This window comes from Parus major, chromosome 4 (assembly GCF_001522545.3).
Source record: "Parus major isolate Abel chromosome 4, Parus_major1.1, whole genome shotgun sequence".
NCBI classification, from domain to species: Eukaryota; Metazoa; Chordata; class Aves; order Passeriformes; family Paridae; genus Parus; species Parus major.
In genome coordinates this window covers 5126326-5145662 of record NC_031771.1, presented here as the reverse complement: position 1 = coordinate 5145662, position 19337 = coordinate 5126326, and the positions used below count along the sequence as shown (strand labels likewise).

At 40.8% G+C, this 19337-nt stretch overlaps 1 protein-coding gene and 1 long non-coding RNA gene across 4 annotated transcripts in view; one reads left to right on the top strand and one right to left on the bottom strand.

Moving 5' to 3' along the window:
* Positions 1 to 19337, top strand: part of TNIP3 (TNFAIP3 interacting protein 3) — a 54051-nt gene that overhangs the window by 6171 nt on the left and 28543 nt on the right. Inside the window, exons 3-4 of one of the 3 annotated variants that reach the window (XM_015624821.2) lie at positions 3816 to 3928; positions 14757 to 14842. In XM_015624821.2, coding sequence (XP_015480307.1) covers positions 14778 to 14842 — 65 coding nt within the window. In that variant the 5' untranslated portion in view covers positions 3816 to 3928; positions 14757 to 14777. Of the gene's footprint in view, positions 1 to 3815; positions 3929 to 7639; positions 8180 to 14756; positions 14843 to 19337 lie in introns of those variants that run through there. The other 2 variants (XM_015624818.2, XM_033513625.1) reach the window with 2 other exon arrangements.
* Positions 1 to 19337, bottom strand: part of LOC107203185 — a 35981-nt gene that overhangs the window by 11820 nt on the left and 4824 nt on the right. The gene's annotated exons all lie outside the window — the stretch shown is intronic.

Sequence of the window (19337 nt, the reverse complement as noted above, 5' to 3'; positions counted from 1 at the left end):
CAAAAACGTGATGCCACCATGAACTTCCTGGCATGCCAGTGCTCTGAGAGTTACTAAAAATCTTAATTCCTGGCATCTGTATTCAAGGCAGGAGGCAGCCCCTTCTATGAACAGCCTAGGTATGAAACAGCCCACATAGTTTGCCTTCACTGTGCAGGGGAGTTTAGTCGAAACAGTAACTTAAAAGGTGACCTTCATACTTGGTGAAGGCAGCAGAGTGCTTGGCTGTGACTCATGAAAGGAGCCCAGGTATTGGAGAATGGTAGAATTTCTCTCTACTGCCTGCTTCAGCAGTTCAAGCAAGCCTAGTTCTGTGTCAGGTACCATATTGCAGATGATGTGTATGATGGCTCTGTCCCTGCTGCAATCCAGCAAGAATCAAAAGCTCCAAAACCACTGCTGGCTGCTGAAATCAACTCTGTGTTGGCTCAGCCAGGCTTCAGAGTGAAGCCTCGCTCTCTGGTGTGTGTCTGGTTTCAGCTTTAAAATAACAAATCCAGTTTGGATCGTAAGCCTCCAGCTGAAATAAAAGCCATTTTTTTTCTGTAGTTGTATCACCTCCCTAAGGAATTCTTGGTCTCCCTCTTTACTGTGATCTTTGCTGATTTTTGCCTTTTTTGATACTCATTGGTGCTTTACTTTAGTAGGAAATCCCCTTTTTTTCAAATGCCTTGTGATGACTCAGTGCTGCTGTTTGCTTCAAACTGAAGGGGATTCCAACTATGAAATTGTCTTATTGCTAAAATAGAATCCTGTTCCATTGCGTAGGTTGCAGTTGAAAGCAGAGAAAGGTCTGGGGGAGTTGTAGGGTGAGCAAGCAGTGTTGCTGCTAGTTTGTTTACTAGGGGCTTAATGGCAATTCCAGTAACAGGATCACAGAATCACTGGGTTGGAAGAGGCCTCCAAGCTCATTGAGTCCAACCCAGCCCTAACACCTCAACTAAACCATGGCACCAAGTACCACATCCAGTCTTTTTAAAAACACATCCAGGGATGGTGACTCCACCACCTCCCTGGGCAAACCATTCCAATACTTTATCACCCTTTCTGTAAAAAACTTTTATCTAATATCCAACCTATATTTTCCTTTGTGCAGCTTAAGTCTATTAAGAATTTCAAGGGAATAACATTAAGAATTTAAGAACATCAAGAATGTCTTCTGCCTTCCTTAGCAGACAACTGTCTTTTCAAACCAAGACTCCAGCTTAGTGTTGTTTGCAAATTTAGTAATGAAAGACTCAATACCCTCAACCATGTTGTCAATAAAAACATTGAGCAGTAAGCAGCTTAGAAGTCTAGTAGATCAAAACCAATCTCTAGCTGTAAAGCAGTTCTGTATCTCTGAAACTGAACATAAAGAACCAAAAAATAACCCCTGACCATAATAGTTTTTGTGTTTCTAGCAATGGATAATAAAATCAGTTCAGCAAGAAACACAGTTTGGTTTGGGCTTTTTTGTGTGTCTGTGTATGTTCATTAAGGATTCAAAATTGAATTGCTTTAAGAATGGTTATTTCAGACATGGAAGATTGCTTTCCATTTTCTTTCTTCATTATAAATCTGATGATCCTCATATTTTTATTACTGTTGGTTTAGCCCTGCTGCTTTAAGCTGCAATGTTCTGAAACTATTGTCTCTCACTTTATTTCATCTGAAGTAACTGCTGCAGTGCTCTGTCATGCTGGAGTTCTGACCAATTTCCAAATCCCTGTTTGTGCATACAGGAGATGGAGGTTGTAGTTTGAAGTAGACTTTGGTCCTGTCAGGGATGCAGGCAATCCAGGTCTATCCTCTGAACACTGACTTTGCACCCTCTTTCAGCTCTAGATTTCTGTCCTTTTTTTCAGAGTTCACCTGAGAACTTCTACAGGCTACAGAAAAACAACCCCCCAAACCACAAAACGCACCATTTAAAGGCATTTTGTATCAATGTGTTCAATATTAAGATCTTGAAGGCTGTGGTTATTGAGCATTGAAAAGGACCATGAGGGTGCTGATTGCCACAGTAACACACTAGTTGAAAAAGAGTCTCACTACTGGTTTTACGGCATATTGCTGGAAAGGAAATAAGTTAATAAAAGCCACAAAGATGTACAATTTCCCATAGCCTTTTACTAATGCTGTAAGAAAGAGAGCAGTTAAAAAACCACTCTGAGCTGAAGGTGGGAGGATTTCCTTAGAAGAGTGCTTGGAAATGGCCTTCCTGACAGGAATGTCTGTGCTGATTGAGAGGACACAACTCTATCCCTCAAACCCCAAAATGCTTTTGGGTTTGCATCTCTTCAAAGGTATTTAATGCTGGAGACTCAGAATCCCATAGTAATGCCCTATAATGCCTGATTGGTTTAGCTGCATTCCCCTCAGGTAACAGGACCAAAGGCTGAATATGCTTTTTAAGGAGTTTAGGTTGAACTAACCTTAAATGCTTGCAAACATTTAGAAGACTTACAATTAGTAATCTAGAAAAGACTGACTGGCACTCTGCTGTAGTTTAAGGCTTCCTTAAAAATAGGATGCACAGAGAACTGCAGAAGCTTTGAGTAAGGTCATGATTGATAGGTGGATAAATATCCCTACATTATAAAATGCTCCTCAGTGTTTAATGTTTTTTCTAGGTTATAATTGCTGGGGAAATACATAAGGGAAGTAGAACTGTTGGCCACAGCATTTCAGTGCCCCAAGAACTCTTTTTTTTTTCCTTCTTAAAGGAAAATAGTAAAGAAAAAACCTTATCTCCAATCCAGCAAATGGCTTTTCCTTACATCATTTATAAAAATGAATCATTTTAACAACTTTTTTCTTTACTGTTCAAAGAAGTTTTACATTTTTCTTGATTGTTCCCCAATGCCTATACACTGCCTCTGTCTATGTTTTATGAGTAAAATCTAAATAACACAAGGGTACAGTTTCCATAAAATTGAGGTCATATGAGGTGGAAATAGCAGCCTAAGATCAGGAGTTCCTTCATTTTTATAGTCCTTTCTTTTGGTAACAGGAAACAGCTCTAAGGCAGCTTGCTTGTAGGTTATATAGGAGTGTTTGCCTTTATAGATTTCTGTGTGTGTGTCTGCATGCTTATGTGATGGAGAGCTGCCTTAGGAACATTTGGATCTGGCTTCTAACAGCCAGAGAGCTCTCTCTTGTGTGGTTATTAGCTTTACCACACACTTGGAGAACAATATTGCTGAGTTGTAAGCAGATATTACTCTTGATTTCACAAAAAGGGAAAATTAGATTCATATGCTTCATGGGGAAGGTGGGGCGAACAACTTCTGCTTCAGCATTATGATGAATGCTGGTGGTTGTGGAAAGGTCATCAGATTGTCCAGAGAAGCTGGGAAAGAGTACTGTTCTCATCTGAGATGTAGATCTGTCACCTCTCCCCACCTTCCTCTCCTCCAAAGTGCCTTTCCTCCTGTCCACCAACAGCCAGGATTCCTCCTCTGAGATACCCTCACTACTCTTTGCCCTGCCAGCTGCAAACCCAGGTGGAGGCATCTTCTGTTCAGCCACCTGTACTGAGGGCAAACACCACCTCTCACTGGGTACATCAGAGTTATCTCCTTTCTTCCTTTTCTTACTTTGCTTCCTTCTTCCTTTCACTTTTAACCCAGACCCATGTTGTTGTCTATCACCTTACTCCATTCTCAGCCCTGTCTCTGGAGGTATCCACTGCTCTGGGTGAACATAGTAGCTGGTTGCACTCCTTGCTGCTGAGATAAAAATCAGAGACCAGAAAAACGTAGTTTTGTGGTAGATCAACTTGTTGAGAAAATTCTAAGTCCCCTGGCATTTGTCTGATTTGATTTTTACAGCTCAGCCAAGAAATTGCAAAAGGCAGGAAAGTGTCTGCAACTTGCAAGTTTTGGCAGTCCCTGAATCTGGGTGAAAATGCTTGTTTCCTGCAAAAATACTGTGTCTCCATGAGGTAAAGGTCACTTTTCTGTCAAACCACTAAATGTTGCTTTAAGATTTCATTGACGTAGAGAGTAGTAAATTTAGTATAGCTCCAGGGTTGACTTTTTTCTCTTGGTAATTGGCAAGCAGGTGCAAGTGCTTATGGACAGGGATGAAATCTCACAGAAGCTGGTGCAGAAAGAGATAATGCTTTCTTGGGGGGTGTAGACACTACTTAAAATGAGGCATAATTCCAATTAATGTAAACACTGCAGTAATTCAGTAAAAAATGTAGTGGTAGAGACCAGTGGGTGGGCAGTCAGCTGGAGAACAGGATGGCCTTACTGCCAAGAAAAAAGGTTTATAGTGAAACCTCCCTGACACTAAGCTGCATGCTTAAAGTTTGTGGGATTGACAAATGTGATGGAAGGGATGTTCTGCTGGAACCTGCTGCTGGTCTGATGTAAAGCCTGTTTTCATAGTTGATGTTGTATCAAACTTCATGAACATCTTTAGGAAAACCCAGTGAAATAGCATAATATATTTGAATAAATGTAAAGAATTCATAGAATCACCATCTAAGACCTCATAAAGGAGCTGTGGCATTTCCAATTTTTCCATAAGGAAGAGAGATTTTGTTGTGGGTGGTCTTCTGTTCACGGCTAAGCAGGAAAGCCACACAGTGAGCAGGAAAAAAATGGGTGGGAAGTGCCTTGACTTTTAATACATCTCAGGCAAAAGCTGTTTTAGTCCAAACTAAAATCAGAGCAGTTCACTAAAGTTTAGGGTAGAGCTGGGCAGCAGCATCTCCCTCCCTCAGAAAGCCACTTCTGTGAGCACAAAAATATATTTTAATAGTATATCAAGAGTGGATAAGAGATAACCTCACCTTTAAGTGTTTAGTTCACCTCAAAAACCTGGCAGGCTGGGACTGGCTGTCTCACTGGCATGTGAACCTGTTCAAGACATATGCAACTAAAAAGAGCAGTCAGCCTGCTTGTGAGTGAAGCAGAAGAGAGTATTTTAGCTTGAGAAAGCCCTGAGTGCGTGGGAGCAGTTCTCATTTGTGCACCAGAGAGAGAGGAGGACCGCTGCAGACAGCCAGGGAGAAAGTAAGGCTTGGGTGGAGGACAGCAGGCTGCCTTGTTTCAGCAGAACAAACTCCTAATGCCCTAAGTGTGGTATCAAAGTGTCAGCTTCAAGCTAAATCTTGGAAATTTTCTGTGCAGCAAATCTGTCTTATGCTGCCTCTCCAGAATACTGGAGTCCCAAAGTGTTTTGAGTGCTTTTGAAATTGTTTTTTTCCCCCCATTCTTCTTTCCTCTTTGTAGTGGTGTTTTCTCTCCTGAATAATACTTATGTGTCAATTAAGCCTTTTACAGGTCACTGAGGATCTTGTACTTCAAGCTGTTGTCTTCGCATTATATTAAATTTTCTCTAACTCATTTCCTTATTTTTCCCCTATGGGAAGCCCCTAAACAAGCAGCTCTTCAGTGGACTATAAAATAATTTGAATGGCAGCCATCCAACCTGGCCTTTTTCTAGATAAAGGGTTTGAGTATGCATAAGAAGCAATGAAATTTTTATTATCCACTTGTGAGTGGTGTCGCCAAAGGGGTTTTCTTCTTCTGAATGGGGGCAGTGGGAAAGTCAGGTAAAAAGGTGATTTCTGCTGTACCCCCACAATTTTCCACTGGACATTAAAAGAAAGGGTTCCCCCTTCAAATTTTCCATTGACTGCTTTTCTCTGCCTCCACAAAACACTTTGCTATGCCTGCCTTGCTGTGCTGAAAATGTCAATACTTTCATATCACCAATGTTTACAGGAGTTAAAAAAGAAAACCCTCTAATTGTTTGAGTCAGGAGGGCTGTGAAGCTGCTGTTAACAGGAAAGGAAGGGCCCACGTGTTCCTCTCCTCCTCTCTGGAAGCAGGAAGGATGCTGTGCCCTGTTAACCTTTTCTGCCCAGATGGAGCATCCCATCCCTGCCTGTGCCTGCCTTGGGTATGGCTGGTGCTTGGAGTAGCCCAGCAGAACAGGAAATGTCCAGGCTCTGAAGGACTCCAGTTAAAATATTTTTAAGTATTTTGTATTTTATTCAGGGAATGGTTCCCAGAATCAATTCTCATCTTTGGTCACTTCTCTTAGCTCGTGGGATGGCATAAGAGGGCACCTGACCTTAAAGCCTTAACAGTTCCGGCTTTGCCTTGTCCTGCATGAGGAGAAAAGCAGCTATTCCTGGCAGAAATCACATTGGTTTGGTTGAACAGGTGATGGATGATAAACCCAGGAGCTACACACATACAAAGTTTTAATTTGGTCCCATCATTGTTGAGCTGACAGGTGATGACAAAATGACAGTGCCCTGAGCTATTTCCAGTCCCATTGCAATTAAGCATGTTGGTCAGTCCAAAGGTGAAAGCTGTGTTTGAGTGCAGTGAAAGGCAAAACCACAGAAGGCAAAATTCACTGTATTCTGTGTGAATGCATTGCTGAGTAATATTTAATGCTATTCCCTTCTTATTCATCCAGTGGGAAAAGCATTTCCCCTCAGAGGATTACCTCTTGGCTTTGATTTCTTTTGCTGCTTGGATTTGAGTATGTGTCACTCATCTCCCATGACACTGCTCCAGCACTTTGCTACTGAGCCTTTGCTGGGTTTCAAACGTCCCCTGTTCAGGCTGTTCAACTTTCTATAAATTCTTATATAAAATTAAACGAGGGATCAGGGTAAGAACAAGTGGCTGATGTGGAGCTGGGAGTATAGGATGCTGTTCTGAGAAGTGGAAGATGTTGATGCTGTTGCATTTTTTTTTTAAATTTATTTTAAGCAGGCAACCAGTAAATCTGAACTCTTGTTGGTAAATGTGTGAACCATCAAACTGAAGTCATTAACATTTTGTATGAGAAAGTGACAGTAAATGCCTCATATGGAGTGGAACACTATTATTGCAAAATACTGGAGAAATCACCCTGCATCTCCAGCAGTTAAAACATTCATCCAGGAAGTACAAACACAGTGAAACTCCCCTCAGGGAAAGGCAGGGGTAAGAACTGGACCTTGGTTTCCCAGTCCTCATCCTGACCCAGGTCTGTTGTTTCCTCTGTTATAATTGCAAATGCCTCCAGAATAGTCTTGTTTGAACAAACCTTCAGTGAATTGAGCATGATTTCACAAATGACTGTTCTCTGTGTGCACATGAGGAACTGGGTGTTAGTGCTTGGACAGAAAAAGATCCACCCTGCTCTCCTGAGCAGCTGAGATATTTCTGCTAGGAGGATGGGAATGCTCTCAGGGCAGTTAGATCACAAGTGATGAGAAGGAATCATTACAACAGGAATCTCCTGAAAATCTCAGCAGGGCTTTTAGTCCCCGGTGCAGAACTGCACGGGTTTTGTTATCGTCAAAACCGAAACTGATACAACAATCAGACTCACAGATGAGTGTTTTTCTGAGCTTACCTATGGTGAATCTTTCACTTTTAGGTGACAGCATGATAATGTTCATTTTTATCATCTGTGAAACTTGAATAATCAACTGTATGCAGTGGGCTACAGCCTGAAATGAATAGTAGATTCTCGAAAATGCTGCATCATTTCTTATCTGGTGAAGGGGAGGCATGTCTGCAGCCTTCGCCTCTATAAACCCTCTTCCTCAGAATGAAAATCGGATATGATAGGGTGGTGTTTCTGGTCAGGGGCAGAGCTGAATGCTCACTCCTCCTCACTGCTGATGAGGAGACTGCAGCTGGTCAAACTGAGCACTGATTCTGTAAGGGAAACCTTTAGAATAAATTCTAATTAAAATGCATTCCTAGAAATGGCCCCCGATCTCTTTGCCCCTTACAGTAAATGATTCTGCTTCTAGATTGATATTTGTGTTCTATTCAATTTGAGTTGATGCAGCTTTTCCACCATGCTAGACCACCACTTTTCCCACAGAGCAGCTCTTGTTGGTGCGTGGGTGAAGCATTGTGTCACTGTTCCGTGCTAATCTGAAGAATGAGAGGGAATCCTCTGTGGTCTCTTACAAGCAGTGCTTTCAAGTAGGTCTGTGTGGGCTGTGTTTGTTTGAGAGAGATGAATGTGCTCTCGATGGTAGAATGACTTTAGGAAAGGGGTTTCCCTTAAGCCTGGGGTGTGGGTTAAACCTTGAGATATATATACACAGATACACTTTTGCCTCCAAACCACTTAGTTCTCATTTGATTCAGAGAGCCTTTATTTGAGACTGGGATGTCCTAACCTGGCAGTACAGAGACGGACACCTTCCCTAAATATGGTGAGTGACATCTGCATTCGCTGGAAATTTGTCCTGGTGGGTCTCTTCCTAACCTCACAGTGAAGTCGTGTGCCTCTTTTCCCTTCTCATCTACCAAAAAGACCTCAAATCCAAAACCTGATCTTTTAAAGGTGTGGGGTTTTGTTTTTTTTTTGGTTTTTTCCCAAGTGGCTTTTAAAATTCTTCCTACTGTTTATATAGAACTTTATATAGGAATGTTCTTATATTTACTTTTCCTGAATAAAGTTGCACAATGAAGAGAACAACAATAATAAAAAACGTATTGCCATATATATTGCTGACTATATGAAACTCTTATTTTGGGGTAAATTTAGTGATACAAAGATGCAGTGCACCTATGCTGGGTTTGAAATCCCTCTTTTTGGATAAGGTTTCTGCTGAGAACTTTGGCAGTTTCATCTGTTCTGTGGAGTTTGGGATGTTCCCTGACCTACTGACTCTGCCTGGAGCAGGCACAGAATTCCCTTAGGTAGTTCTGTCACTAGGAATTGATTACAAATTATTTTCTACAACCCACATAGCATTTGAGAATGGGCTAGGTGTGATATTTTGCTTGCCTTGTGGCTGTAAATTGGCATTAAAATTGCACCTCAGAAGTTTTGATGCATCCTAACCTTGAGTATGGGATACTTAGAGCTGCAGTATCTCAACCTCCTTTTTCCAGGGATGGTGGTGTTTGCTGCCAGAGGGCACATTCCTGTTCGTGCTGGGGAAGCTGTAGGAGCTCTAGACTGTTCTACCTCCCTCCCAAAATGAAGCAAAAGTTCTCATCTTTCCTTGACTTGGTTCTGGATCCTCAGGACATCGTGTTATGCTGCTGGCAGAGTCCAAATTTCTGGCAGCAGCAGTACCACATATCCAGAAGTGTGGGAGTGCAGGAATGTGTGGAAAGCCACATATGTTTCTGAATTGTTTAGGACTGGTATTCCTGCCAGCCAAGCAATGCCAGTGATTTCTTGCAACTGGCTGGTTGGATTGTTCCCACCTTTCTGTGGGCTCTTCTTTCTCCTTAACTTTTTTTTGTCCTGGGATTTTAAAGCTTGTTTGCAGGGCATGAATCTTACAAAGAACAGAGCTGCATTCGTCTTCTAAATCAACCCTTCTTGTCTTCTTGCTGTTAAACTTCCCTTCTTTTCAAGGGCTGCCTGTGCCTTTTTTTACAGCCACGTGGCTCCTGTACTTGGAGCTATCTCCTTTCTGTTACTTTTTTATATTCTACCTGCAGAGATTTGATTCCAAAGTCATGGATTTGATGCATCCTAACTTTTTTCTCTTGGTTTGGATTGTATGAGAGAGTTTTGTCCTTTCTTGTCACAACATCACAGTTTCACTGCAGTGACATCTCTATTAAAAACTGTTCTGCAAAAACCTCACATTTTGGGTGCTATCAGTGACTGTCATAGTTATTAATCTTGCTTTTATCCTGCAGCATTTTTCCCTTTCACTTCTGTATTTTATCTTTTGGAAAGCTTCCTATCCGTGCTTTGGCATTATTATTGAATAATAATAAACTACCTTTTTTTTACTGCATAATTTACAGTTGACATTTAACAAATAACTAAATACTTCCTTCCCATCTCTCCCACCTCCAAATAGTTTGTTGAGAAAATTAAAGTTGGACACAGATAATGAGCAAATAGCATTGAAAAGATATTAACTGTTAAGGGCTTTATTTTATCAACACATTTTATAGTTTTTTAAAAATTAATTCTTATTCTGTTAGCAATTTGCTTCCATAGAAATTGTGTACAGTAAGTGTGTTCAAAATATCATGGACTTTGCATCCAGACCTCTGTACACTAATTGACGTTAGCTGAACTGAACATTTGCCATGAAGAAAAGATTTCTTCTAAATGTATTAAAAATGAGGAGTCTCATTTTTAACAGCAGTACTGAGGGTGTTTTGAGGTAGGCTGTGTGTGACTTTGATAGCTTGGTGAGATGATATTTGCAACTTCCTCTGGTCACTTCTTATGTGACTCTTTTGCATGTTGGAAGTGTGGTCATGATATTTTTGGCACTGAGCTCGTGTTTTGTGGCCTTTCAAACAAGTCCGTGTGCTTTAAACTTGCTTGTGCAGATGCCTGTGTGGAGTGGCTGACATGGGAAGCCCAAAAGTAAAATGTGTGTCACCCCAGGCTGAGCACAACTGTGGTGGCTTCTTGGTGACATTTGTGCCACTGATTGCTGCTTGGAGAAGGGATTTATACTCATGTGCGAATCATCTTCTGACTTTTAGAATTTGTTGAGTTCTTCGGTCCAAAGATGTTTGGAAATTTGCTGGTTGGCAAAGGGAGAAACATGCTTGTAAATTGGTTTTGTCTCCCTTTCAATGCAAGAAACAAGCCTTGTATTGATTTGGAATAAGGTCCTGTAGTTTAAAGCAGTGCTTTGCACTCACCACTGACACAAATTTGTGTGTGTCAAGAGGAGCATTTTCACACACCCAGTATGGGGGACCATAGCCCACATTGTTTATCAAGTTGTGGATATCACAGCTCCATGGGGAGGGCATTTGGGAATTTAATTATTCGAGGGGATTCCTGCTCAAAATCTACTGTTACCTTAATCATGGGGAATTGTACTTAATATTAAGGTATTCAGCATTAAATCCTCCTGGATTTAATCACACAGGGCAGGTACCAGTTTCATTTCGTCCAAATGAAATTAGGCAAGACAGGACAGAGGAAATTGTCTACTCTTTATTTTTGGCTAAAATCAAGCTTCAGATTTAAAATTTTGGTTAGAAACTGTCATATACTGAAGTTTCAGCACTTTATCAGGAAATAACAGGGAGAGGAGACAACTGACAGATCTTGCTGTGTTTGTGGCTTTTTCTAGGCAGCATTTGTGTGCATGAAGCTGCATTTTCAGCAAAGGGCAGGCAGTGTCGTGGCTAGTTCAGGTGCTACTCTGAGAACCTGGGAATATCTTGGTAGGGGGAGATGGCTTTTTGAAGGCTTCATTCCTGTTTTAGATTAGTTTCAGTGAGTGTTGCTTAGGCTCTCTTTCACCAAATGCTCTTTTATTTCTCTGGTTGTTCTTCCATTTTGATCACATTTACTGTAATAATGTGTTTCTCCCTCCCACTCCTCCTACACGACAGCTACACACAAATAATGTGTAACCTGCTGGCTTGTTTATCAACAGCATTGGTGATGGTGTTTGTTCCACTTTGTTTTGGAGCTGTTTTGCAATATGGGTAATGCTTAAATGAGGTGAGTTTACTCAGCCTGTCTGTGACAGGCCCTGCAGCTTGCACAACAGAAAAATGTGCATTACTGGAAAGGTAATTTATGAGTGGGTTTATTCCTTATGTGAATTTTGTTAGCATGTATTTTAATTTATTTGGTATATTGTTTCTTTTTTGTTCTCTCTACTTGGACAGTGTCTGGTGATGGTGGTGGTCTGTAAAACTGAACCATTGAGTTGACCTAGGCAGGAAAACCAAACCAAACATCTCCTTTACCTTTTTCTGTATTATTAGTCTGTCTCATTTCTGACATTCATTCAAGGTTGCATTCCCACAAAATATTGCTTTGGTAGAAATAAAATACAAGTGAATTACTGAGCAAGTTTGGATAAAATGAGCAAGGATTTGCTAACATCAGACGCTCTTAAGCTGGGACTAGACTTAGAGAAAGAAAAAGAGAATGGGGCAAGGGCAGTGCAGGATTTAACATTTTCAGTAAGAATGTTTGTGAAAAGCATTTTGGAAAATATTTTGAAACACCAGTGTGATGAGTGCCTCTCTGGCTGTAATCAATTTCAGAGTTAAGATTTCATTAGAATTAGTGAGTCTCATTGTCTTTCTTGAACAATGTATTTCTTTTCCTCTCCAAATATGTTTTTTCTATGTGGGAAACTTGTTTTTAATGCAAATTAATACTCCAGCCAAAAAAGTGCCATTTTGACCAGTTCTGGGTGTATCTAGGAAATACTTAGGGCTAGGAGCTGGTGGGTGAGCACCAAGGAAATTCTGCACACTTTTTAACAAACATTTCCAATTATTGCAAAACCCCATAAATCTGTGAGCAGAACTGATTCTGTTTTACTTCAGGGTGTTCCTGTTCTTAAAAGCCCTGACAGAAAGCAGAAAATTTATGTAATTCTGAGCAATCCTTTACATGACCATTACAACCTTCTCTTTTACAGAGCCTTAATTCTTTGAAGTAGCTGAATTTTATCCATCTTGGCTTCAGTCTGCCAGATCTAATAAAAACCTACAGCATTACACTGCATATTATTGTTGTAAAAACTTCTGGTTGTTCTAATAACAAACACTTGCAGGGGTTACAGCGACTGGGTTGTCTCTTTTTGTTCAGGTTCTCAAGTGGAGATTTGGATTTTAGCTGCAAAATCTGCATATGACTAAGAGTCAGGAGACCTGCACAAGGTCCCCCACCGCAGCAGTGTGAGCAGCAGGGCTTCTGGAGAAATGCATGTTTATGCTGCCTGGGTGTGCAGCTGGGCCATTCAGGGATATAGGACTTTATCAGATTTTAGCACTTTTTTTTGTTTCCCTGGCTCAGCAGAGCAGGGACACAGAAAACCCAAAGTGCCCTCACTGCAGCCCCAGAGATCTCCTCAGCAGGGCCCCCAAATCTGGCTCACACTGCACAACCAGGAGAGAACACATCTAAAAACTAAATCAATATATTTCTGTTCATTCACCACTGCTTTTTTCCTTTCCAGTTTTTCAGAATGTTGCTTGCTTCTTACATGACTCTTACCAACATCAGGGTGTCATATTTTCGGTAACATTTAACCTGCATCCCTTCAATGTGGGCTGCATTACTGTGCCCAGCTTGGTAAATACATCTGAAACTGGTGAAATGTCAAAGCTCATTGGGACAAATTACAGCTGGAGTAGCAGTCTGAATTCTGTGATGTTCTGGGTCAGCTTTGGGGTTTTTTCATTCTGATTTCTTTTAGTCATTTTGCTTTTTTTTTTTTTGTTGTTGTTGTTCTTTCAGTGGCAGTAAGAGAGTGTTTATTCCAGGTCAGTGTTTTTCAAATTTGATATTTTTAAGTTAGTCACATGCAGGCTAAGTTCAGACACTCCAAAATAAGGCTTAATCCTCATTAGTCCCCAGTGTCTGCTGCTCCAATTGAAATCAATCAAATGCAGCTTTCCATACTTCAGTGTGATTGTGTTATGATTAAACAGACACTCATAAAACTCGAGACAGGCTGGAATCAAGTTTCACATGAAACTGAATTGACTTTTTTTTTTCTTAATAGGATCCTTGTAATTAGTGATTACCAGATGCATTTAGAACGTGTGAAATGCCTGCAGGAATTGGAATTAAGAAGGGGGAGGGATGCCAAACACCTCAGATCTTCTGCTGGCAACCTTTCATTTAAATTTCTGCCCTGTACATAGAGTGTGAAAGCAGTATGGTTTCTATAAAATGTTCAGCTGTGGTTTCACATTAAGTTGATGCTACCAATAAAGAGAGTGTGTTGTAATTGAAAACTTACTTGCTTATAAATAGCAGATTTAGCTCTTGATGGTTCCCCACTTCATTTCAGTGGTCACCTTGCTGTCCTTAAGATAGGTCTTATAAAACCTGTCAATTTGCAGTTCTAGTAACTGCGATAATGATATTGTTTGATCAAAAGAGAAGAATAAGACTTCTGGGCTCCTTTTCTGGGAAACTAGAGGTGTCTTAGGAAGCATACTCAGGGCTGTCACCAGCCTGCAGCACAGGAGCAGAATGATTCCTCTGGATGAGGTGATGTTGGCTCACTCCTCGTACAATCCCTTCTCCCACTTGAGATGGCAAGGTGGTGCTTGCTTTTTTTCATGTTTGGAGTTTCAATTCAAAACCTCCAGTTTCAAGGGATTATCTCAATGTGGACTGCTTTCTGTTACCCTGTAGCAGCCCTTTTCTCTGGGAGTTTGGTTTGGGATTTTTTATTTGTCTCCCTTGGGAAATGCAACTTGCCTGACAGGAGGGAATCTTGTTAGGAGCTTGTGGAGTGCTTGAACAACACACCCATGCTTAGTAACTTATGTGTGGCTCCTTTTCTCTCAAAATGATTTAGATCAGAGACATTACTCACATTACTCAAATCAAATACTCTTAATTTTGGACCAGTAGTTTTACTGGGCACTTCCATGAAGCATAGAAATTTTTTGAACAATGTGAGGACACGTTTGAATTCTAGAGTATGAAAAATAATTGATTCTTTTAGGATGATTAATAAAAGCCCTTTTTGCACTCTTCCAATGTTCCTGCGACTTCTGGCAGCTTTGTTCCTTGGGTAGATTTTTGTCACCACAGCCAGAGATTGTTGTTGCTCCTTCCCTTGCAGAACTGTCCCTGACATAGTGGTGAACTTAATAGAGGATGGTGCTGGGAAGGGGGAAGTAGATTCCTGGCTTGCTTGTCAACCATTTGTAGTTTATGAAGAATAAAATAGAAATACAAGACACTTTTATCTGTTCTCATTGTAATTGGATACTTAACTTTTTCTTCTTAAATTGTTAATATTTTTACTTCCCCTTAAAAAACTACTTTTTTTTTTTTTTTTTTTCTTCTCCTAATAGATTCACTGTGAGGAGCTCAAAATGAAGAAGAAAGATGAAGAGCGTTGCATGGAACTGTGCCCCCATCAGTGTGTTGAGATGGAAAGGTACTGTGTTAATGTTACATGGAAAAACTCCTTTGTTAAAAAATTTTTGGGCAGCTGCAGTTTCACAAGGTAGTATTAGTTCTACTGATAGTACTGAGAGTATTAAATACAATGCAGTGAGCGTCCTCTGCCTTTCACTGAGGCTGCCTGGCAGCCACAACAGGCAAGGAGCTGGCCTGACTTAAAGAGCTGGTTGCCCCCTGTCAGCTACTGCATGTTACATTTCCTGGCTGCATTTCCAAATGGTTTTCATCTGTCTGTCCTGCTCGTGCTGTTAGTAGATGACTGCAAATACGTCAGCTCTGTGTGGGCAACACGGACTCAAATGAATCATGGGCTTGTTTTCCTCCAAAGGTTCAGCCCAGTTGTGAGCCCAGCTCAGCAGGGTGTTGATGAAGCATCCTCATCCTGGCCAAGGCTGAAGTAGGAGGCAGAATGGGCTGCTTGTGGTGATGCCTGATTCGAAAAGAGAGTCGTTTTGTCAAGTACCAGTTAAAAATATCATCTCTGTGCAATTGCAGTGCATCAGAATTACAGCTTTCCAGAGGAACAAGCACATGTAAGACCTGAACAGACTTGTGGGGCTTCAGCTGAATCTGCAGGGCAAGCAGCCAGTCCAGAAGGGGCTGTGGGAGGGATACCATCCCAAAAAGGCATGTCCTGAGGCCAGGAAAGTGCCCTAAAAGGGGCACAAGCTTTTCTAGGCATTGATCTCCACAGAAAAAGAGTGAGCACTTGAAAATACCGAGATTTGCCTCCCTTCGTGTCCTTTTTCAGATCTTTCAGCACATTCCTGCCACCTCCCCACAGCTTTCTGCATGTATGCCTCAGTGGGGGCATTCATCTGCTCAGGCAGCACATGCTGCTTGGTGGCCCTGCTTGGCCAAACTTTCAAGCTGATGTATTTTGATGGCAAGAATCAATTCCCTTTCCACTGGTGATCTCTATGCAGCCACGTGAGGCCTTGGGGGTGAGTCTGGGTGACAGTGCCCCATTGCTGCCTCTGCAACTCACGGCTCATTCGAAGCCTGACAAAGTCGGTGGAAATAATTTAATTTGCTTTCCTGAGGTTCGAATGCAGATAAAATGCTGTCCATCAGGAGGACAATCAATGTCTTGGTAGTATAAATAAGTAGAAGATGCAAGTGAAAGGGGCACGATGCTCTATTCCTGATGTACGAGCTGTCTAGGGGGCAGGAGTGAGGCAGCAGCATGGACACTTCCCAAGGGATGGGAATACCCAGGCATAGAGGGAACAGCACTGTGTGACAAATAACATCACTGAATGCAAACCAACAGCCATGGTCTTCTTGCATGTTGCAAATTTCCTGAGGGGAGTAGTCAAACACTGAGAGACACTGAGTGCCTGTATATCAGTAGCTGTGCTTCTCCTCACTGAGCAGGGATGGATTATAGGTGCAGCTTCATTTAATCACTGCCCCCTCCTCTTTTTTTTTTTTTTTTGGCTTTTTTTCACAGAAAACCAGGTGTGTTTCCATTAAGAACATGCCCCCCTCTAGTTGTCATTTGTGTAATTCTTAAAATTAAACGAAAGTATTAAGGAATAATTGTTTCTGCTCACATGAACAGCACACAGCTTCTCCAGATGTGGCATTTGACAGCCCAACAGCTGCTGGCTGTTAAATGTGCCTTAAAAGGCCCATTCCTTTGTCGTAAAGGGAACAGAAGTGTAGGGACGTTTATGGGGTGAGAGGCAGATGTTTTGGCTACATCAGATTTGAGGGAAAGTTTTAAGTGGTTTCTCTGCTATGGTCACAGTTCATGATTTAACCCCTATCATACAACTTATGGAGCTCTCTTCTTGGCACTGGGGTGAGGTTATTCCTAATGCCACACTGACCTGTGGGACATCTCACTGTGAAGACCATGCATTTCTGCCAGGTAGATCTCAGCTGATGCTTGGTTGGCTTTCCACCTATGCTCTTGAAATACTGGATAACTTTTGGAAGGTGAAACTCAGGTTAGAATATTAAGCTAGGAGCAATTTGAAATAATGTGTTGCCTTCAACCCCCATCCCACCTCTCTTTGTAAGTATCTACTCATAATCATTAAAGGCAGGTGTTCTTTTTGTGTTTGTCCCAGCACAGTATGCTTTATGCCCAATAAACTATTTTTTATGGTGGTACATGTGAGGTGGAACATGCAATGACTGGAGCTCAGTTTCAAGAGTTCTGGCTCAAATTCCCGAGCCTAAACTTCTAGTGGGGTGTTGAGTACTGGAATAGCACCACTGGTCCTTAGGGAGTTGCACCACATTTTAACTATTCTCTATCAGCTCAGAGTCTGCTAAACTTCTAAGAGCTGACAGGGCTGCAAAATGTTTTTTCTGTAACAAAAGTATTTTTGTCGTCTTGGCAAAATTTTATTCTTCCTATTGCTTATTGGACTGGAAATTCTTTGCTATTCTTTAGTCTTAACTGGAGAAAATTTTAATATAAAAATCCCAATGTATTTGCATTAAAAAAAATCTAAGAGTTCTACAAAAGTGAATTAAGAGAGAAAAATTCTGTAAAATCACTTGGAACATAAGATAATAGGCTCATTCTACAGATAAATGGTCATTTTAAAGAATTATATCTCTATTTTTATTCCTATTTTAAGCCTATTTCTAGTACAAGTTAGATCTAGTACAAATTGAATATTCTGTAATTCAATTTGATTCTCCCCCTTATTCTACAGGCTTTTTTTCTGACATGAAGTATATTATCATAAATAGAGGAAATATTAGCTGAAACAATTTGTCTTGAAATTTGCCACATTTGTAATTTATCTGACAGGTTCATTCCCCATAATCCAAATGCAGAAATTTCTTTCTTTCCATGAATTTACCTCCTAGGCTTAGTCAAGCAAGAATCCTACATCCCAAATGCCCACCCAAGGGGATGAAGCACGTTTTACTATTAAACTCTGGAATTCATTTCCCATCAAAATATGACTCCATGGTGTTGGCGTCTGGCTGTAAATCCTGGCTTAAAGCCTTTTTTCACAATTGTTTATGGTTTGTATTTGTGCTTTCACCACCAAAGAGAATGACCCAGGCACACCAGCCTTGAAATTAATATTTTAACTAGAATTATATGGCTTTGGTATTAATATTGTGCAATAAATGCATTGGAAGGTGTTGCAGGTATGTCCATTGTTGCCATGGATCTGCAATGAGTAAGGAATAATGCCAGTTTCCAGTGGAAAACAGGGAAAGCCAAGAGATTGAAAACTGGAACTCTTATGGGGCTTCTACCTTCTTATTTGACAAACTTCTGTTTCTCAGCCTTCAGTCTATGCTGCTAAAGCCCAAAGCATGGGGCTGATCCTGTTCTGGCTCTCAGTGTAAAAATGGAATTGCTGTAAAAAGCATGCAACCATTTATAAACAAACAATCATTACTACTTAGAGCATTATCATATTTTAAACAATAACAATAATTATAAATAGATAGGCCAGTGGAGCCTAGAAACTGAAGTGGAGCAAAGATGTACCACGGGGAAAGAAGTGAAAACCATTTTAAAGGCAGCCAGTTGAACACGTGGGAGAAATGAAAACACCTTTAATGGAGTGCACAGTGAAGTTCTGCATGGATATGATAACTTGAAAACCAAAGGGAACACTCCTAGATTTTTATTCTTAGAGGACATGGCTTTTTGGATATGACATGGAAATTGTGAGGAAGGTTGGGCTTTCTTCTTTCCCTGCAAGCTGCTAAAATTTGTGCTGAGAGGTCAACTTCCTTCATTACATCTGCTTCCATGTAATATCGCTTAATTTTTTTAAAAAAGGAGGAAATTTTGCAACTAACTCCAAGTTTACAAAGAAGAGTTAACATTCTAGCCTTTTATTGTCTCCTGCAGTAATCACAACTTGCTCTGTGCAGTTTTTATATCTTTGTATACTTTAGAAAACTTTAGCATGTAGAAGGGATATACTTTGTCTTGTATACATACCACAGAAAAATGCTTTTAATATTTTGTGAAAAGTTTCAATGCAGGTGCAGAGGTGTACCTGTGAACTCCAGGAAACCAAAAGCAGTTTTGGAAATTAATCTGAATTTGAATACTTTATGCCCTCTAGAGCTCTCTGGGTGAAGCTCTGGTTGTCAGCTTGTCTTGGTCCGGGGTAGCTCCTAATCACAGGTGCCTTGATCTGTTCAAGCACTCAGAAAGTCCAGATTCTAAGTTAGATTTACACAGCAGGTATAATTAATGTTCTAGCTCACCATAAATGTATCCTTTTGATTGTCAAAGGGGCTTATAATAAAATGCAGATATAGTATCTCAGTCTAAAAATGAAGTAGCTTTCTGACTTTCATGATAATCGTCAAACATATGGATATTACAGAGCAGAAATTGGTTTGCAGAGATCTGAGCCTTTTGTAGTTCTCTTTCTTTTACCCAGGCACAGCTGGGTCCTGCTCTTGCCCAGGTAAGTCCAAAAAGAAGAATGCAGAGAGAGGCAAGGGTAGGAGCAGCCAGAGGTGAA